The sequence below is a fragment of the Budorcas taxicolor genome, chromosome 2 (genome assembly GCF_023091745.1).
Source record: "Budorcas taxicolor isolate Tak-1 chromosome 2, Takin1.1, whole genome shotgun sequence".
NCBI lineage: Eukaryota > Metazoa > Chordata > Mammalia > Artiodactyla > Bovidae > Budorcas > Budorcas taxicolor.
The window spans coordinates 27,037,874-27,059,285 of record NC_068911.1 but is presented as its reverse complement, the minus strand read 5'-3'; the positions used below and the strand labels follow the sequence as shown (position 1 = coordinate 27,059,285).

Here is a 21,412-nt window from a genome sequence, read left to right as displayed (position 1 = left end):
AGCAGATCTAATATTTACCTACTTATTTCCTTTCTGTGGACTCATTCTTTTAAAAAAAATTATTTATTTGGCTCTACCAGGTGTTAGTTGCGGCATGCATTATCTTTCAATTGTAGCAAGTGGGATCTGGGCTTCCCTGGTGGCTCAGACAGTAAAGAATCTTGCCTTCAATGCAGATTCGCTCCCTGGGTCAGGAAGATCCCCTGGAAAAGGGAATGGCTACCCACTCCAGTATTCTTGCCTGGAGAATTCCATGGATAGAGGAGCCTGGTGGGGTACAGTATATGGGGTCACAAAGAGTTGGACACGACTGAGCGACACACACACACGCACACACACATGCGCACGCACACACACACACGCAGGATCTAGTTCCACCAGGGATCAAACCCACGCCCCCTGCATTGGGAGCATGGAATCTTAACCACTGGACCACCAGGAAGTCCTGTCTTTCTGTGGACTTACTCTTTAGGCTAAATATACATATTTTAGAAGAAAGCTTTATGCACCATATTAGATAGTTCTGTTTGTTTTAAATGGAAAATAATCATGAAAATACAGAACTTTTTTTTTTTTACTTTTTGTTTTAGAAAATGTCAGATATATACTAAATGGAGAGAAAAATGAAATCCCATCTCCCATCGCCAGCTCTAGTGATTACCGACTCCCAGCCAGTGCAGTTTCATCTCTGCCTTCACCCCCCTTCCCCCTCCTCCCAGATCAGTTTGATTGATGCAAATCCCATAAACATTTCCTGTGTCTCTGAAAATTGACTCCTTCTTAAAACACAACCATACTATCTTTGTCAGACCTGAGAACATAACCACTAACATCATGGAAGGCAGAACCATTATTTAAAACGTTCACGTAACCTTTAGAATCATCTCATCTACCACTGGTGGGTACTAGTTGATACTTCAGGAAAGAATGTTCTATAATATTTGGAAAGAAGAGGGAAGGTGGGGAAAGGATTCAACATCACCCCCACCTGCCCTGCCTTTCCCTAAGCCTACCAAACCCTTTTAATTTGGGGCTGCTTCTCTTCCTCTTCAGCAGTATGCATTGCAGATATTTCATAATTGCAAGGATTACGTGTCCTGTTTCTTTCGCTCAGCATTGTAATATTAGCCCCTCCTCTCCTTGCTCCTCTGCAGCTTTCCATAATGATAATGACCCTTTTTAATGCCGCTGGTATTCCATTGAGTAGAAATTCCAGAGTTTGCTTAATCCAGCCCTTTCCTGTTGCCATTGTTCTGATGAATATCTTTTTGCAGAAAGCCTTTTTTTTCCATTCTCCTTTCTGATTGTTTCCTGAGGATGGACTCCCAGAAGTGCCTCCAATCTGTCTCCTTCTCTTTCTTGTTCTGCCTCTGCCTCCTCCTCCCACCTTCCTCTTTAAACAACAAAGAAAAAATTATTAGCATCAGTCTTTCTCCTCTGAGCCTTCTATGTGTCCCTCCTTACCCTGCTCTTCCTTCCTCTCAAGAACAGAAGGGGGACAGGAAAGGGACTATTTTGTTCTACAAAACTCTGAAAGCATGGAAGGTTTTCCTGACTGGGACCCCATGCAGATCAGCTGGGTTTCCATATGCCTGCAACAATTTTCCCCTCAGCCTTCTCTCTCCTCTACCTACAGGTCCTGATTTAGTTTAAAAGAAGACCAGAATGGGTTAGAAACCCAAAAACTGCTGTTTGAACTCCACTCTTCCTAGCTATTGACCTTGGACAAGTCTTGAACCTCCCTGAGCCTCAGTTTCCTCATCTGTAAAATGGGAATAATAATAAGCCTTACAGCATAAGGTGTTGTTAGGTTTAAAGGGGATAATCCTCTAAAACTACTTCATTAGTCATGTATTATTATTATCATTGTCCCCATTTTAACAGTATTTTATATATGAAGTGCTTTAGTAAATGTTTATGCCATTGCTGGTATCTTAGTTGCCAGTATTCTTAAGCTGCAGCTGTGTGAGCTACTTGCTCCATCACTGGTCAGATGAACTGTCTATCGGTTCCTCTGTGCTGTCTTTGACTCCCCACTCAATCTACCTTTTCAGAGGCTTCCAGGGTCATCTCAGGTGCCATTTCCTCTGTGAAGCTGGCTAAAAGCTTCCCCAGTAGCCCACCCCCCACCTTTCCTCATTTGAAAGCAGATTTTCCTTTAACACTCCCATTGCTAGTAACAGCAGTGCCTCAGGTCAAGGTCATCAGTGAGATCAAGGTCATCAGTGAATGCCTTTTCCTCCCTGCTAGTCCAGGGGCAGAATCCCTGTCCCAGGAGCCACAGTATATGGCCCCAGTAGATGACACAGTGCCTGATGCTTGGAAGGCAAATATCGTTTCAAGAGTAGTTTTAATCCCAGGTTTCATAGCATTTGTAAGGTAAATAATCTTAGATGAAATTTTGAAAGACACCTCCAAGTGATTTACGATTGCTGAAATTTTCTTCTGCTATTTGTTTTGGGATTAAGCAAGCCATCAAGTTGCCTCAGGCCTGGAATCCTGTGGCTTCTACTTCATTTTTTACTATAATGGAACCCTTGTGCCTTGCTGTGGGCAAAGCCAATACATTTATTAATACAAGCCTAAAAATAAATCAGGACAAAGGACCCTTATCCCAAAAGGCAAAAGAGAGTAAATTCCTACCCTAGAGCTATCTGGGGAAAAAAGTAGAAACTTTGTTTCAAAAATCTCATTTTCTCTGGACATTTCATGCAGATTGTGGCTTTCTAGTCTATAGTATACACTTTCATAAAAAAAAAAAATGTTTATTGATTTTTTTTTTCTCATTAGAAGATAACATTTATTCATTGCAGAAAATTTCAAAATGGCAGATGGAGAGAACAAGAAAATGAAGGTTTGCTTGAGAATCCCTTTCAGAGATAAGGATATCAGTGTTTCATTATGGGTCCTCAAATTCAAATGTGGTCTAGGGCCAGGAAGGAAGCATGTGTCCTTAGCTAAGGATGGACTGATCCTATGGACCAGGGGCCCCCGGGGTCCCGGTACTGAATTCCATTACATCCTTGCCCTGTGGGAATGTACACTTGGAGCTACCAATCACATCTCCTGATTTTTTCAGACAAATTAGAAATCCACATTTTTGTGTGAGCTTCCCCAATTTTTTAATGCCCACCTCATTTAAATAAAAAATGAAAACACCTTTGGGCCAAGCAGATGCACCAGAGGCATCATTTAGGTTCTATTGTGTTGCATCTGGCATCTTCTGCTGCGTCTAGTTACAACTCTCCTCCCAGTTTTAGTTATTTAATTACCATATACAGTCTAGAGGAGGAACCAATGGACTTTGTGTTCAGTTCTGGTTGCAGGTTCCCTAGATGTATCTTAGAAGCAAAGGGTTCAAGAGAATATCCTTCTAGAATCTTCACTCAAACCTTAAGTATCAATTGAGCAGGCGTCATGAGGCAGGCTCTGTGTTAGGCACTGGGCACTCAGCCATGACCCAGACAGACCAGGCCCCAAGCTCAAGGTCCTCCCATTCTAGTGTGAAGACAGGCAGTACCCCAGCTCACAGCAATAGGAACAAAAGTCTCTAAAGATAAATGTTCTGCAGAGAGTGAGGATAAGTTCAAGAAACAGCAGTGAGTTGGTGACTTAAGAGTCAGCAGTCAAGGAAGATCTCTCTGAGATGGCAACATTTAGCCAAAAAGATAAGACAGAGCCCACCATATGATCAGTAGAGGAAAAGAGCATCCCCAGCAGAGAGAATGTCCTGTGCAAAGGCCCTGGGCTAGAAATGAGCTTAGGGTGTTCAAGACTCGAAAATAAGGTCCACGTGGCTAGAAGGTGGTGAATTGGGACAAAGTGAAACAAAATGAGGCTAGAGAAAGAGGCAGGACTTGGAGACCAGGTAAGGAGGTTGGGTTTTATCCAAGGATAAGCAGAGCCCCTTGTGGTATTTAAGGAAGGGATGACAGATATGGCTACTCTGAGAATCCGTTACAGCAGACAAAAGAAGGAGGAAAAGTAAGGCAGCTCCAGCAAAGTTCCAGGTAAGACATGATGGTGGCTTGGACCAGGATGCTGGCCATGCATAGGACAGTGGAGAATGGATTCAGGTGGAGAAAACAGGACTTCTTGGAAGAAGGAACACAAGCAATGCAAGGTTAACTCCTGGATTTCTTGACCATCACTTATTTACCTGACCCCTTAGCAGCATCCCATACAACTGACTGCCCCCTTCTGGAAACACTTGCTTCTTTTGATTTCCATGGTAATAATTTCTCCTGCTTTTCTTCAACTTTCACTAGTCCACCCAGCTTACAGAACGAGCCCTGACTGTATTATTTATCCATTGCAATAATGTCACATAACATTTAGCCCCAAGTCGGGGTTTTGAAACGATAAGCATTTACAGAGCCTTCAAGCTTGCAGGTGAGCTGAGCGGTGTTCCTGGGCTCTGCTGGCGTCTCTTCCACTTCTGTAGCCAGGGGCAGGTCAGGAGGGAGGCTCTGTTGCTCTTGGCTGGGAGTTGTTGGTGGGTCTAGGATGGCTTCAGCTCGGATACCTGGGGTGGCTCAGCTCTGCTCCAAACATCTCATCTTCCCATGCATTAGCCCACCTGTGCTCTCACAGTGATCACAGAGGGGCAAGAGAGGGGATGGAAAATGTGCAAGGCTACCTGGGATCCTGGCTCAGAACTGGCACAATACCTCATCTCCTGCTGGCCAAAGCAGATTTGAGAAGGGGAAATAGACCTCACCTCACTGGTGCAAGGAAACCCGCCAAGTCACCTGGGAAAGAGACAGAAGAAGTGACAATTTGGGGACATCAGTGCAGGCAACCCCAGGACACTTTCACAGCACCATCTATGCTGTCTCCACAAGGAGACATTTAAGTTTAAATTAACTCGAATTTAGAATGCGTTCCCTCAACCACACCAGCCGTATGTCAAGAGCTCCGTCATCAGCAGTGGTTAGGGTTACTGGGCTGGATGGTGCAGATGTAGAATGTTCCATCCTGGCAGCAAGTTCTGCAGCACAGGGAGGGTTTTCTGCTTCCAGAGTTCAGACCCAAGTGGACCTGCGACGGCCGGGAATGTGCAGTGAGCAGTCTGAAGACGGGGCAGGTTTTTTCGCTCAGAGCCCCGGAGGCACCTGATAACAAGGCAGTGATTTCAGCAGACGCATAACACAGAAAGGCAGCTTCCCCTTTATAATCAGACGTAAAGACTTAAACTCCAGGGCAGGAGCAGAGGGAAAGCAGTGAGCAGGACAGTGATTTGTGGAATGCTGGAACCACAAGCATCCTGTACGTGCCCTGCGCCTCACACAGTGCAGAAGCCGGCAGCTTTTCATTTTACAGCCAGGAAGGACAAAGACCTAGGCTTGTCCACGCTCATCCTTCCTTCTGTGTCTGCTCTCCGCCCTCCTCTGGGCATCTGTTTAGCTTCCCTGCCCCTTTCAGCCCCTTTGTGGATTAAAGACCTGCATCTGAAAACATGCCATTTGTCTATGTATTTATTTCCGATTGGCAATACTTTTTAAGCATCATACCCAGTGCATTGGTGAAAAGGACGGTGAGAGTGTAAATCGGAACAACCTTTCTGATAAACTTATACAGCAGACATCAAGAGCCTCTTGGAGATTAGAGAGGGAGAAAGATGTTTCCCAAAACGCTTTTGCTCAAGGATGCTTACCGCAGCATTGTTTAGAATGGCAAAAAAAATTAGAAACAAGTTGAACACTCAATGATGGGGAACTTTCTCTGTTTATAAAACCATATTTTGGTATTATAGTTCCATGTCACGGTATTACATCCACTGGAATAATGTATACACACACACAAAAAATCATGTTTTCAGAGACTATTCAAAGACATGATAATGATCAGGAAAAATACTATGAAGCAAAACCAGGATAGAGCCAGTGTATATATTATGATCCCAGAGAATAGAGAATTTATGTAAATATGTGCATAGAAAATAAGGCTGAAAGGAAATATGTCATGATGACATTGTTTGCACACCATTGTCCCTTCTCAGTACCCAGCACCAGAGAATCACTGAATATACCTGTGAATTGACGTCTTCTATCCCTGATGCTGGGAAAGATTGAAGGCAAAAGGACAATGGGGCAGCAGAGGATGAGATAGTTAGATAGCATCACTGACCCGATGGACATGAACTTGAGCAAACTCTGGGAGGTAGTGGAGGACAGGGAAGCCTGGCGTGCTGCAGTCCATGGGGTCGCAAAGAGTTGGACACAACTTGTTAGTTAGTTGTTGTTAGCAGTTGAACGACAGCAACTTGGAAGAAGCATCCAAAGTAGCCATTTTTATTTTCATAATTGTGCTTTCATACAGTCAGTATGTTTTACACTTAGGGTCAGCAGAAAAGTTATTGTTAATAGTTATTGAGATCCTAGAAACACAGGAACAGCCTTCAGGAATATGGTGAGCTTTGTATAAAGTGGGGGTTATCGTAGGAACAGGATCAGCATGATGGTGAGGAGCCCCGTTGTGACCGACACACATCCAGTCCTGACCCATGAGCTTGCATGAGCCTGTGTGTGTTTTTCAGGTACTATCCAATGGGCCACCCAGCCTCTGTCCACCTCTACTTCCTTGCTGACCGTTTCCAGGGCTTTCTGATCAAGCATCATGCTACAAATCTGGCCGTGAGCAAACTCGAGACCCTGGAGACGTGGGTGATGCCGAAGAAAGTCTTCAAGATTGCCAGCCCACCCAGCGACTTTGGGAGGCTTCAGTTTTCCGAGGTAGGAGGGCAGGACTCTCTCACAACGTTGCCTCTGGCTGCACCGTTGCTGGGTTCTATTCCTGCTCTGACACTTGTAGTTGGAAATGGAGGAGAAGGTGCCTTGAAGGACCCCAAGGATAAGCTTGCCCTGTGCCTGGAGAAGGTCCATGGTGGTGCGTATCAGTGCACCAACCAACCTGGAGCCTTAGGTATATGTTTATAGTAGAACTTCTATTCCTTTTCATTTTTTACCCTAATTAGTTGATTCCTTCTAATCCTGTGTTAGTAATAAACCAATAACAAGCCAGTTTCCTAATGAAGTTGTGGCATTAGACCCATTTACAGATTGGAGAACTGAGGCCTATGGAGAGTCAATAACTTTCTGGATCATAGCTAGGAAGCAGAAGAGCTCAACACTGAATCTAGATCGCGTAGGCCACAAATCCTATACTTAATTGTGCTTTTGTCTCCCCAGTTCCTAGAATAGGGTTTAACTCAGAGTAATCACCAGATCAGTCATTGAATGGATGAGTGTTGGATGCATGCATGCGTAGAGGATTGGACAGAAGTGTCAGTAGATGGACAGATGGTCTGATGCATGGGTGCATGGATCCATGGAACACAGTTTCTACCTCCCAGGACTGCATTGGCTTTTAGTTATTTTTCTGCCTTGGGAGATGGATTCATCTAGCACCTCCCTTGTAATATCAACACCGTCTTGAAACCTGAAAGGCGCTACATAATCTGGCCTCTGTCTGCTTCTCCAGTCTCACCCAGGACCCACTCTTTCTCCCACTCACACTTCTTGCATCTTTACCCACATTCCAAGTTCTTTCCTGCCTCAAGCTCGTCACATGCGGATCCTCCTGCCCAGAATACTTTCCCCCAGGCTTTCACCTTTTTCCTGTGGTCATTCTGATTTTAAATGGTGCACTTTCAGAGAAGCCTTCCATGCTCACCCACTTCTGTCACAGTTTTTCACCCCGTACGTCCCTATTTTATGTTTCTTAGCATTTATCATCTCAAATGACCTTGTTGATTTCTCTGATCACCTGGTGATTGTCTGCAAGAGAGCAGAGACTATAGCACTTGCTCACTGCTGTATCCTCAGCACACAGAAGAGGACACAGCCTTTGTAGATGTGAATAGGATTTCTGAATGAGTGAGTGTATGTGCTTGGGTAGTGATGCTGGTGGGAAGGGGAGGCATGACCAAGCTTGGTGAGTGTTGCCCACACAAAACTCCAGCACCTGATTTCTGCCTTCTGCATGTCAGCAAGTAGCTAAAGAGGTGGTCCATCCCTGGAGTTCAGCATTCCCAGTGAATTTGGCTGCTGGGTTAGGGGTAAAGAGTCTGACCATAGGATATGGAAAATCTTGGGGGCCAGGAGTGGGATGGGAGGAAGCATCTGACCTGCTTACATTTTCCAGCCCCTGTGGCCCTGCCTGGCCAACCTAGGCCTGACTGGATGGGCACCACACAGGCAGGGGTGGAAATTTCTTATGAAGTCACCATTTTCTTTCTTTTAAAAGGTTCATGTATTTATTTAGCTGTAGCGGGTCTTTTTGTTGCAATGTTCAGGATTCTCACTGCGGTGGCTTGTCCTGTTGCAGAGCCGGGGCTCTAGGGCACACGGGCTTAAGTAGCTGAGGCTCAGGGGCTCTAGAGCACCAGCTCAGTAGTTGAGGCTCACGGGCTTAGTTGCTCCATCGCAATGTGGGATCTTCCCGGACAAGGTATCAAACAGGTGCCCCTTGCATTGCAAGGCAGGTTCTTAACCACTGGACCACCAGGGAAACCCCAAGCCACCGTTTTCAATGAAGGCTCCAAATGGATTGGCTGGATCTGAGCTCCGTGGGAGCCCACTTCATAAATTACTGGTGTCAAGGAGCAATTAGATGCTGCCCCAGTTGGATTCTGTGCTGGGGGCCCAAGCAGCCGATTGAAGACATTAATGTCCCATTAAGGAGACGGATGCCTGGTCACTGGGCTCTCCCTGTTTATCAGCCTGCTGGTGGGTAGCTGGGCACTCCTGGCAGTGACAGATGTTGGCCACTCCATGACTAGTGATTAGTTAGGGCCTGTGCTATAGCTCTGGTACCCTGGGTGTGGGAACCACCCGGATTTCTGGCAGAGGAACAGTGTGCGGTGCAGGGAGCCTTGAAACTTGTGTCATGAATTTTTTTTCTTGGTTTTAAGGTAAATGGTGTAAAATTGGACTAGAAAGAGGGAATGAAGTACAGGGCCACTTTGTGGGCTGTTGAGAATCTCCATTGGGTCACACGGTCCAGGGGCTTTGCATAGGGCCTGGTTTGCACACTCCATCCCTGGGAGTCCCATGCTCATGGCACAGAGGAAAGCTGTTCCTCCCTTCAGCAGGCAGCCCCCGAGTGCCTCTGATGTGCGAGGGTGGGAGGGGCAGTGGTTAACTGAACAGACCAGATCCTTGTGGTCATGGCATTGCTGTTTACTGGGGCAGCCAGCCAGCGATTGAGCAAATAAGTGAGCCAAAGTATTCCAGTTAATGACAAGGATTATAAAGAAAATAAGACTCCATCCATGTTTTCTGAGGGCTTGACAGGCTGGTGGGACAGCTTTCTGTTACCAAAACAAACTTGGGTCCTCTCGCCTGGACTCAGTAGAACTTAGTCTATTGACATAGGGTTGTGTTGAAGGAAAAGTGCGGTGTTTATTGCAGATGCCAAGCAAGGAGACCAGGCAGCTAGTGTTCAAAAGGTCCAAACTCCCTGATAGCTTTCAGGGAAAGTTTTTTAAAGACAGGGTGAGGGAGGGCACTTGTGGGGTGCATGACCGGCTCGTGGATGTTATTCTGATTGGTTGATGGTGAGGTATTAGGAGTCAACATCATCAACCTTCTGGTTCCAACGGTTCTGGGCTCTCTGTGCTTGTGGGCAGCATACAGTTAACTTCTTCCACCTGCTGAGGATTTCAGTGTCTGCGAAAAGGCTCGAGGTTATGGCTCAGAATATGATCTATTGTCCCTGAGGAGGGACTAAAAGATCCTCGACTTCGTTTAATGGCTTATTGATTATTAAAATTATTAAAATTATTAAAATAATGATTATTATTTTGTCTCACTTGACTGTTTTCCTTTCTTTCTGCATTTTCTCACACCTCTGATTAAATTCTTTCTTTAGAGCTTGAAGAAGGCCTTGGAGGCTAAAGTTTTTATTATAGACAAGAGGCAGGTGAAGGACCTAGGGGATCTGTCCTGAGGAGGCCCCAAAGGGTCTTGCTGGGTTACACGTTGATGGAGCGAGTCATTCAGGAAAGCATTTCTAATGAGATAACTTCAGAGTTGAAACCTGTAAAGGAGTCAGCAGTGGGGAGACCTGGAACACTCTGGGATCGTCCAAGAGAAGAGCATGTGCAAAGGCCCTGAGGCCCCAGGAAGGAGCTTGGCATGGCCAGTGAGCAGGAGGAAGGTCTCGGGAGGACAGGGGACAGATCATGAGGGGTTTCACAGGCCCTGGAAAGAAGTTTGAATTGCATTTTAGGTGCAGTGGGAAAGAAGTCTTGGTGGGCTTGAAGCTGGGGAGCAATATATTGAGCTTGATCCTCAATACATACTTAAATTTGAGTAATTGATCACTTGATGGTAAATGGCAGTGGTGACACCTGGGCTGAGAGCTGGATAATGAGCTGGCCAGGAGGAGAGTGAAGAAGGAGAGAAGACCCAGCCCAAGAGAGAGCCAGGCACAGGCACAAGATCAGGGGCTGAGAAAGCCCTTCTGGCAGACGTGCTGAGAGTCTCCAGGGTGTCCTGGACAAGGGGAGTGGAGGAGGAGAGAGGGATGTAGATGAGGCTGGAGTTGGATCAGGAAGGACCAGGCCTTGCAGGTCAGGACAGGAGGAGAGACTGGACTAATGAACAACAGGAAGGAACTGGAAAGGATTGTATGGAGGGAAGTCGCAGAATGGGACATCTCTAGAAAAATCTCTGTGACGTTGGGGCCTGGCTTGCATCCTGCTCACTCATTCATTTATTCCCTCAGTAGGCAGAGTTGTTCTCACTCCTCCTGTGTTCCAGCCACTGTGCTGGCTCCAGGGGTCCTCAGGAGGAGCAGTCCCCGCTTGTCCTCTGAGGGATCGGTTGTTACTATCCGTGACTCCCTCTGCTGCCCTGAGGACAGCGCCTCAAGGTCAGTCTTCACCCAAAGACGGAAACTTGAAGCAGGCTGTGGGCCTGTGATTGTGTATTACAACCACCCCTGGTAGGTGGTAGTTGCCTGACACATCTGTGTTGGATAAATGAAGGAATGAATGAATGAGTGGGTGAGTGAATAGGAGGCAATCCACAGAAGAGTGAATAAGAACCCAGCCCCTGGGCCCAGACTCCCTGGGTCCCTCTTACTGACCAGAGCAACTCACCCAACTGCTCTGAACCTCAGAGCATTTCCTCCTGTGTGAAGTGACAGTAAGATCAAGGGTGATCCCTCGATGGAGGAGGGTATGTTAGCTGAATCAGTGCCCCTATGCCCTTAGCAGTAGGCCTGGAACACCAGAAACTCTGGATAAATATTAGCCATGGAGCCCTGTGTCTTAGGGATGGGTATAGTAACTCATGGCAGGAACAATGAAAACATAAACCAGCTCGTGTTTGCACTGCACGTGTGAAGTCTGCTCAAGGTGTAGACATGTTTACTCACACCTGCACCACCTCTGCTGCTCGTGGAAGGACCACAGAAGCAGTACAGGCCTCGTAGAGTGCTCATCGCCTGCTGCCATGTGGCCACATGCTGCGTCTTCAGAACATTACACTAAACCTCCTGGGGGAGAGAAGACCCCCTGATTTCATCTGACTTGAAATAGTAACAGAGCCCAGTGTCAGGGATCTATGTCGTTAGTTCATTTTTTTGCCAAGTTATTCATACATGCATTCACCAGGTGATTGATGGAGCATTGACTCTGTACCAAGCAGTGCTGGACACCAGAATTCAGCAGGGGGGCAGTCACAGGGATCTGAGCAGTGAGAGGCCGTTCACTAGGTTGTTCTGGATACTGGGTGGAGAGTAAATTGGATTCCCCAAAAGGGTGAAGATGGAAGCCAAGAGCAGATTTCTGGGGTCAGAGCCATACACACACACCCCACTGACTGGCAAGAAGGATGGATCAGCCAATCATCACTCCCCATAGGGTCCAGCTCAGAAGGCTTTGGGGAAGCCAAAACTGTCTCTTCCTTGGAAAGCCATCTGAACTCCTGCATATGATAAGTGATGCTGAGGGACCCTCCTTTTTCCTAGCTTATGACAGGGCAGTTCCAAATCCTGAGTTCCACTCTTGTTCAAAGTGATTGCTCTAAAAAGAGGCACGTGATCTGGAAAGCCAATGACTAAAGTGGAAATCAGCTGCACTTGTTGAGTGGCAGGAGTTATGTTTCCTTGGGATGGCCTGCAAGTGGGCATTCATTCATTCCACATGCACACCATGAACCAGACACAGGAGGCCCAAAGTAGATGGACCATAGGCCCCATAATACTTCAGACTAGATCCAAATCCCAGATCTCCTGCCAACTGCCTGTCCAGCCTTAAGTTACTGAGCAAGTAACTTAATTGTAGCCTCAGTTTCCTCATCTGTAAAATGGGTAAATGAAGCCCAGTAAGCAGGATCCTGGGCTTCCCTGGTGGCTCTCTGGTAGAGAATCCACATGCCAATGCAGGAAACATGGGTTTGATCCCTAGTTTGGGAAGATCCCTGGAGGAGAAATGGCAACCCACTCCAATATTATTGCCTGGGAAATTCCACGGACAGAGGAGCCTAATGGGCTATGGTCCATAGGTTCATGAAAGAGCTGGACACAACTTAGTGCCTAAACAACAACAACCAAACCAGGATCCTAGGCCTTTCTGGGATGGAGCAAATGATTTCAAGATTCGCTCTTGTGTTTCAGGTCGGCACTGACTGGGATGCCAAGGAGCGGCTCTTCCGCAACTTTGGGGGTCTCCTGGGGCCCATGGACGAGCCAGTAGGCATGCAGAAGTGGGGGAAGGGCCCCAACGTGACCGTGACTGTCATCTGGGTGGATCCCGTCAACATCATCGCAGCTACCTACGACATCCTGATTGAGTCCACTGCCGAGTTCACCCACTACAAGCCCCCTTTGAACTTGCCCCTGAGGCCTGGGGTCTGGACGGTGAAAATTCTCCACCACTGGGTGCCAGTTGCAGAAACCAAATTCCTCGTTGCACCTCTGACCTTCTCAAACAGGCAGCCCATCAAACCAGGTGAGTGCTTCCAGTATGTCTGCGGGGTAAGTATTCCAATGCAAAGGCCCTCCCAGGTCCTCCAGCTGGGCAGGCAGTCCTGCTCAGATGTGGGGCATGTGGGCCGCCTTTGAGAGCAGTGCTTGCCTCTCAGGATTTTTTCCTGCTCATTTGTCATACCAAACCTTCTAATTTTCTGCCTGTCTCTGCACACGGAGGTGATGTCGTCTGTATTAGACACCTATCTATTAGATGCTGTCCCGTTGGACTTCCAGAAGGCCCTAATCATATTTGAAACAGATGGGAAATAAATCCAGGCTGACATTGAGTTTCAGCATATCTTGTTCACTGTTTAAAATAAAAATAATTAAAAGAGGAATTTCTGTTCATCAAAAACATGATACACTGGGTGAAGAGACATATCACATACTAGAGGAAAATATTTGCCACACATTTTAAAAAGTGCTCATATTTGAATATACAAAAAGAACTCAAATTCAGAAATTCCCTGAGTCAGAGCAAACTATAAGCCACCGGCCAAAGCCAGCCGACTCCCTGTTTTTGTAAATAAAGTTTTATTGGAACAGAGTCACACTCATTTACATGCTGACTATGATTGCTTTGGGGCCACAGTGCCATCATTGCATGGTTGCCCACAGAGCCAAAAGTATTTGCTATCTCTGATATAAAAGGGCCAATCTCTGATATAAAAGAAATAAAAAAGAGTGAGAAAACATATATGCACACATATAAAAAGGTGTTCATCCTCATAAGTAATGAGAGAAATTTAAATTCAAATCCAAAAGAGATTCCACTTCACATCCACCATGTTAGGACATGTTTGAAGTTGAGACAACATTATTTGATGGTCAGGTTGGAGAATAATAACCGTCCATGCATGTCCTGGAAGCCACCAGCTTCCCAGGGGATGCAGTTGGTAAAGAACCCACCTGCCAAGGCAGGAGACACAAGAGATGTGGGTTCGATCCTTGGGTCAGGAAGATGCCCCTGGAGGAGTAAATGGCAACCCACTCCAATATTCTTGCCTGGAAAATTCCATGGACATAGGGGCTCACAAAGCGTCGGGCACAACTGAGCTCACACACAATGAAGAATGATGTATGTCCTGGTGGGAGAGCCACATAATAAAATGAGTTTGGAAAATGCTTTAGCATTTGCTGGTAAAGTTGAACATAGATACATACCACACAGACATTCCACCCGAGGTAGAGGCTTGTGCAGAAATACAGCAGAATTGTTCATAATAGCAGCAAGCCAGAACTTATCCAGATGTCCGCAATCTGATGGGCCATCAGTGTGGTCTGTTCTGACAGCGAAAGTCTACGCAGCAGGGAACCACTCCACATGCTGATCTGGACAAGCGTCTAGAACATAACTTTGTCGGGGGGTTGAATATAATAATTACAGTGCATGTATTTAAAGTTCAAAAACTGGCCAAGCCAACAATATGTTATTTCAGTATTCATGTATCAGTAGAAAGCTATGAAGAAATGATGGGAATTATTAACAGGAAATTCAGGATGAGTAGGTCCGGGAGAAGGGATATCAGACTCCTAGTGTATCTGCCTTTTTTCTTTTTTTCCCCAAAATGTTTCTTTTATTTTCCTATTTCCCCACCTTTCCTCTTTCATCATGGGGACCATCTTCCTCAATCCCCCGGTGACCCAACAGTAAAGAATTCACCTGTAGTGTAGGAGACATGGGTTCAATCCCTGGGTCGGGAAGATCCCCTGAAAGAGGGCATGGCAACCCACTCCAGTATTCTTGCCTAGAGAATCCCCTGGACAGAGGAGCTTGGTGGGCTACAGTCGCACAGAGTTGGACACGACTGAAGCAACTTAGCATGCACGGAGGCACTCACAACGTCTTCCTCCCTGTTCAGTTCCACCCCCTGGAGTGGCCACTGCGAAGAGTCCAGTGTGCATCCTTCTAGACGTTTTTCAGTGTTGGTAGCTCAGCTGGTAAAGAATCCGCCTGCAATGCAGGAGACCCCGTTCAATTCCTGGGTCGGAAAGATCCCCTGGAGAAGGGAAAGGCTACCCACTCCAGTATTCTGGCCTGGAGAATTCCACGGACCGTGTAGTCCACGGGGTCACAAAAAGTCAGACATGACTGAGCAGCTTTCACTTTCAAATACGAAATAAATCACAAAGATATTATCATTTTTGAAAAGTAGAATGATACACTTTGTAGTGAAACTTGCTTTTCTTCACTTTCAAGTCAATATATATAAAACTACCAGCCGCCTAGCATTCCTTTGAGCTTAGGATCCACAGTCTGTCCCCCATCTTGGTGGACACATACCTTCTTTTATTGTTGTCGTTACAGATAACACTGTAAAGAAGATTCTTGAACAGTGTATGCCCATGAAAATTCTTCCATAACACAGATTCCTAGAAACAGGATTTCTAGTTCTCCGGGTGTTTGAAATTCTCCATCTCCATCTAACAGATCACAAACCCAGAGGCAAGGAACGCTTCATAGTCTCCGTTAGCTAAAAAGAGCTCTAGGCTGGGTGTTATTTAGGAGTGACCCAAGGAGAGAGGGACATAGACATGGGGGAGGGCACTTGGAGTCCTAAGCAGGGAGAATTGATGTGAAGTCTGTCCATTTCTGCCAAGTTTCTGTGCTAACAGGCGGAAAGATCTGGACCTCATGTTTTCAGGAGAGGGACGTCTGCTTCTCCTCTGCCCCATGAAACAGGCAAGAGACAGTCCGTCCAGAACTAGCTGGGCCAGAGCCCACCCACTTTAGGGTCCTCGAGTGTCACCCTGAAGAGGCTCACATTTTTAGCATCACTAAGGGTTCCCAAAGCCAGACATAGAGGAGAGACATGAAAGTGACCATCTCTCTGCTTTCAATACACCTAGAACAAGAATAGCCCTGAAGCCATCCTACCTCAGTAAAATGGCCCAGGGCCATGCACAGGGTCCCGATTTTTCCTGTCTTTTTCTCCTGGGGTTTCTAAAGACAACAAGGCTCTTCCCGCCCATGCCCAGAACGAGCCAGGGGTCATTTTATCGCACTGGGAGCAGCCCCCCTGTTATTGGTAATTGTATCTGTTAATGATGTTCCAGTGTCAGGGAACAAGAAGGTGGGAGCAATGCAATTTGTAAAATGATTCATCAAGAGTAATTTGCTATTGATGCGCCCCTGGTAATCTCAAGAAATCTGATGAGGTGGAATTGAGGGAAATTTAATTAGAGAGGCGAGCAGCGCGGGCTGATGCTGTAATAGCATTTCCCACGTTAACCTCATTTTTCATAAGGGTTTTCTGCACCAACCACAATATTTGATTCCCAGTGTTCAAATGTTTGTTAATTGCTCTTTCCACTTTGCAAGTCCTGCCTTTTCTCAGTTTGGGTGTCTCCCCGATCTCCAGCTTCTCTTCTCCGCAATCTCTGCCAAGACGGGGGCAGGAGCTGCCCACCCTGTGGTGGGTATCAGGCAGAAATGGGCGAGAGCCAGACTTAGTAATGAACTTGAAAAAGAGAGGCTCTGCTAAATATAGCAAGACAGGACATGCGCTCCGTGCATGCTTTGCTGCTTTCTCCCACCTGTCTGCCTCCAAACCACAGAGTCCAGCCCCCCAGCTCCCTGGGGCATTGGGAACTGAAGGAATGACTTTCTTGTATAGTTGGTTTTTTTTACTGGAGTATAATTGCTTTTGATGTTGTGTTAGTTTCTGCTGTACAGTGAAGTGAATCAGCTATAAGTATACCTACATCCCCTCCATCTTGGACCTCCCTCCCACCCACCACCCCCACATCCTGCCTCTCTAGGTCATCACAAAGGACCAACCTGAGCGCCCTGTGCTTTATAGCAGGTTCCCACTAGCCATCTGTTTTACATATGGTAATGTATGTATGTCAATCATCATCTCCCAATTAGTCCCACCTTTAAATGCCACGGACGGAAGAGCGTGGTAGGCTACAGTCCTTGGGGTCGAAGAGTTGGACAGAACTGAGCGACTTCACTTTCACTTTTCCTTTCACTTTATCTTTCTCACCCGCCTGGTGTCTGCATGTCTATTCTCTATGCCTGCATCTCTATTCCTGCCCTGGAGATAGGTTCATCTATACCCTTTTTCTAGACTCCACATATATGCATTAATATACAGTATTTATTTTTCTCTTTCTGACTTACTTCGCTCTGTATAACAGACTCTAGGTCCATCTACATCTTTACAAATGACCCTTTTTTTTTTCCTTTTGTAGCTGAGTTCTATATATATATATATATATATATATACACACATCTTTATCCATTCATCTGTTGTTGGACATTTAGGTTGTTCCCACGTCCTGCCTATTGTGAATAGTGCCTCAACAAACATTGGATACATGTATCCTTTTGAATTATGGTTTTCTCAGGGGATATGTCAAGGCATATTGTTTTGCCTTTCTTTTTTCAAAATGTACTTTGAATTGAAGGATAACTGCTTTACAATACGGTGTGGGTTTCTGCCATACATCAACATGAATCAGCCATGGGTTTGCATGCGACCCCTCCCTCTGGGGCCTCCCTCCCGCCTCCCACGCTGTCCCACCCCTCTGGGTTGGCGCAGAGCCCTGGCTGGAGCCCCCGAGTCATACAGCCGATCCCTGCTGGCTCTGTGCTTTCCAAACGGTAGTGTGCATGTATCCACGCTGCTCTCTCCGTTCATCCCACCCTCTGTGTCCAGAAGTCGGTTCTCTGTGTCTGCACCCCTACTGCTGCCCTGCAAACAAGCCCATCAGGATCACGTTTCTAGATTCCATACATTTGCGTTAATATACGCTATTTGTTCTTCTCCATTGACTTACTTCACTCTGTATGATCAGCTCCAAGGTTCATCCACCTCATTAGAACTAACTCAAATGTGTTCCTTTTTATGGCTAATATTCCATTGTATGTATATACCACAGCTTCTTTTTCCATTCATCTGTCGATGGACATCTAGGTTGCTTCCATGTCTTAAGTGAGTGAAGTGAAAGTGAAGTCGCTCAGTCGTGTCCGACTCTTTGCGACCCCGTGGACTGTGACCCACCAGGTTCCTCCGTCCATGGGATTCTCCAGGCAAGGATACTGGAGTGGGGTGCCATTTATTGTAAATTGTGCTACAATGAACTCTGGGGTCCATGAGTCTTTGTCAATTATGGTTTCCTCAGGGAAAGGCATATTTTTAAATCAACTAGGTTTCTCGTTGCTTTTTGAAGTGCAGATATATATACCCTGTCTTTCTTCCTCACTCAGGATTGCACATATTAGAAAATAACCTTCTGATTATCCAGGTTGTCCTGATTGTCTCCAAGAGTGACAGCCACTTTCAAGTAAAGAGGAAGCATTGTCATCTGAATGCTGCATTGTCTTCGAAAGAGGTTCCTTCTAATCTCAGTGAGCTCGGCTATAGCAAAACCTGATTTGGTAAAACATGACTTACCAGAAACATGATCTAGTCTTCCTTTAAAATATATTCTTACAATTAGCAATGAAATAAGCCGTGAGTGGGAGCTTCCTCAAAACAGAGGTGTCTAGCTTCTTTTTGTCAGCCCAAATATCTGTAATTTCTGCTTCCCTGTCTTTAAGCCCTGGGAAACAGTCAGTGTCTCTCTTTTTCATATGTTACTTTACAAAGCACATGGGCTTTTCCCCGAGCCTCATACCAGTCTTGTGAGTCTAATTGCTGGAAGGGTAAGTATCCCCATTTTGCAGTCGGGGAGCTGACTCTGCAAAAGACTAGCCCCAGATGGAAAAATAAAATAAAAATGAAAAGCACTGTTTTAGCTTCCTGTGGATGTATGAGCTTGTTTACTGTGTTTACTAACACAGTGTATGACAATGACATGCTCTTGCTTTGGAGTCAGCCCGCCCTGGATTTAACTCCAGATCTAAACTATGGCTGCTTCTGTTTCCTCATCTGTAAAATGGGGATGATAAAAACCAGCCCTATAGTTGTGTGTGTGTGTCTGTTGTGTCCTAATAATGCCAATGATAATAGTCCTAGCTAAACTTTCCTGAATACTTCGAATATGCTGGGCAGCATTTTAAGCACCTCACATGAGTCAGCATACTTAATCATTCACAAACAAAGCTACGAGGCAGGTAATAATTCTCTACCCATTTTTACTGATGAGGAAGAAGTCAGATGGCTAGTGTGTGGGACGTGGGGATTGAAAGCAGGCAGCCTTACTATGGTGCCCATGCTCTGGCCTGAGACCCTGGTGCTCAGCAAGGCAGAGCTGTTTCAGAAGCCAGTTGCACCTCCCACTTACCCAGCTCTGGTCCAAGCTTTGGGCTTCCCAGGACTCCTTGCTGTGATCCATTCATGCACTACACCTTGGACCAAAGGAGAAATCCCTGTCTTATAGAAAGCCCACGGTGGGCATCCAGCAGCCAAGTGCAGGACTCCTGTCCAGGCTTTGAGATCCACAGACCCCAGTTCAAACCCTGGCTCCAACTCTCATTACCTGTGTGATTTGGGGAAAGGTGCTCAGTGAGGCTGAATACTTTCTGTTCCCAAAACCTAGAGTTCTCTTCTCCAGGATCTGTGTGTAGCTTCTTCCTTCACGTGAATCAGCACTCAGATCAGATGTCACCACCTCGGAGAGGTCTTCCCTGCCTATCTCATCTAAGATAAACACTTTGTCACTCTCTAACGCAGAAATCAGCAAGTTTTTACTCTAAAGGGCTAGATAGTAAATTTTTCAGCTTTGTGGGCCATGTACAATTTCTGTCACAACTACTCAGCTGTACTGTGGTAACAGTCATAGACAATATGTGTCCAAATGGGCATAGCCATGTTCCAGTAAAATTTATTTGCAACAACAGGTGGTGGGCCAAATTTGGCCCAAGGGCCTTAGTTTATCAAGCTGCTGCTCTGACTCAACACACCTCATTAATTCCTTTCATGACACTTATCAGTTTGGGGAATGACCTTATTTATTTATTTGTTTCTTTATCGACATCATTCTTCCTTCATTGTCTGGTTTGCTTTACCACAGAATAGAACCTGGCACTTAATATATCTGCATCAAATAAACGAATAAATGAATGCCTTGCAGATAGCAGATGTTTAGTAAATATGTGTTGAATGAATTACTGTCTGGGTTATAGTAGAAAGAAAGCAAAATCGCTTAGTTGTGTCTGACTCTTTGCGACCCCATGGCCTGTAGCCTACCGGGTTCCTCCGCCCATGGGATTTTCCAGGCAAAAGTACTGGAGTGGTTTGCCATTTCCTTCTCCAGGGGATCTTCCTGGCCCAAGAATTGAACCCGGGCCTTCTGCATTGCAGGCAGACGCTTTACCATCTGAGCCACCAGGGACTGTACTAGGGGCTCCATAAATACATGCTGAATGGATAAATGAATGGACCATGCGCTACACAAAGTGGGCTCACACCTCTTGAAGGAATGTCCTCGTGAGCTCAATTTCTTTGTCTGTACAATGGGATTTCTAAAAAGACTTCCTCATGAGATTGTCCCATGAACTGGACAGTGCTATGCAGTGCCCAGCATGGTGCCAAGCACGCAGTAGTAGGTGACCAGTCTGTGGCTCGTCTACTGATGTCATTGTTCCCTTTGGCTTTCAGAGGAGGCGTTGAGGCTGCACAATGGGCCCCTCCGCAGCGCCTACATGGAGCAGAGCTTCCAGAGCCTGAACCCCGTCCTCAGCCTGCCCATCAACCCCGCCCAGGTGGAGCAGGCTCGGAGGAACGCGGCCTCCGCCGGCGCCACGCTGGAGCGCTGGCTGGACTCACTGGTGGGCGGGATGTGGACTGCCATGGACATCTGTGCCACAGGCCCCAGCGCCTGCCCGGTCATGCAGACCTGCAGCCAGACAGCCTGGAGCTCCTTTAGCCCCGACCCCAAGTCGGAGCTGGGGGCGGTCAAACCCGACGGCCGGCTCAGGTAGCACTGGGCATGTGGGGACCCCGGCGGATCTCAAAGGGAAAGCAGCCAGATGGCCAGTGGGACCCAGACCCTGACCTCCTACCCCTGGGGCTGCCTTTTGTGAGAGGGGCTCTCCTGGCCATAGGATGATGAAGAAGGAAGGTTTGGAGGCCAAAGCAGGTTCTGCCAACCACCTGCACCCTGCAGGCTGGCTACTGGGGACAGCAATGGCTTGGTCCCAGCACCGTGGTGGTCTTACCTCTTCTGGTTGATCCTCGAGTTCTACAGGTTCCTTGTCTTCCCCCTCAATGACATGACCCCACCCCCAGACAAGTGATTCCCAAACTTTTCTTTTGAGCAGCAGAGTATTTGTTTTACCGAGTCATAGGTGGAGGTTCAAGCTACAGATGAAATCCAGGCTGCTTGGGTGGAAGCTGAGAGTGTGAGGTTCTATGTCAAAGCTCAGCCCACTGGGCAGTCCCTTTGCCAAGGGCATCTCCTAAGGTACCTCTTCAGAACCCAAGGGCTCTGCAGAAGCTAATTTGGAAAGCAGTACCCAGAGGGTGGGTTTGATCTCCAG

General features: G+C 46.6%; 1 protein-coding gene across 1 annotated transcript in view; it reads left to right on the top strand.

Annotated features, from left to right (window-relative positions):
• Positions 1-20,964, top strand: part of XYLT1 (xylosyltransferase 1) — a 347,669-nt gene extending 326,705 nt beyond the window's left edge. Inside the window, exons 10-12 of the mRNA XM_052635619.1 lie at positions 6,539-6,734; positions 12,628-12,961; positions 20,532-20,964. Of these exons, the coding sequence (XP_052491579.1) occupies positions 6,539-6,734; positions 12,628-12,961; positions 20,532-20,854 (853 nt within the window). The 3' untranslated portion in view covers positions 20,855-20,964. The remainder of the gene's footprint in view (positions 1-6,538; positions 6,735-12,627; positions 12,962-20,531) is intronic.
• The last annotated feature ends 448 nt before the right edge of the window (positions 20,965-21,412 follow it).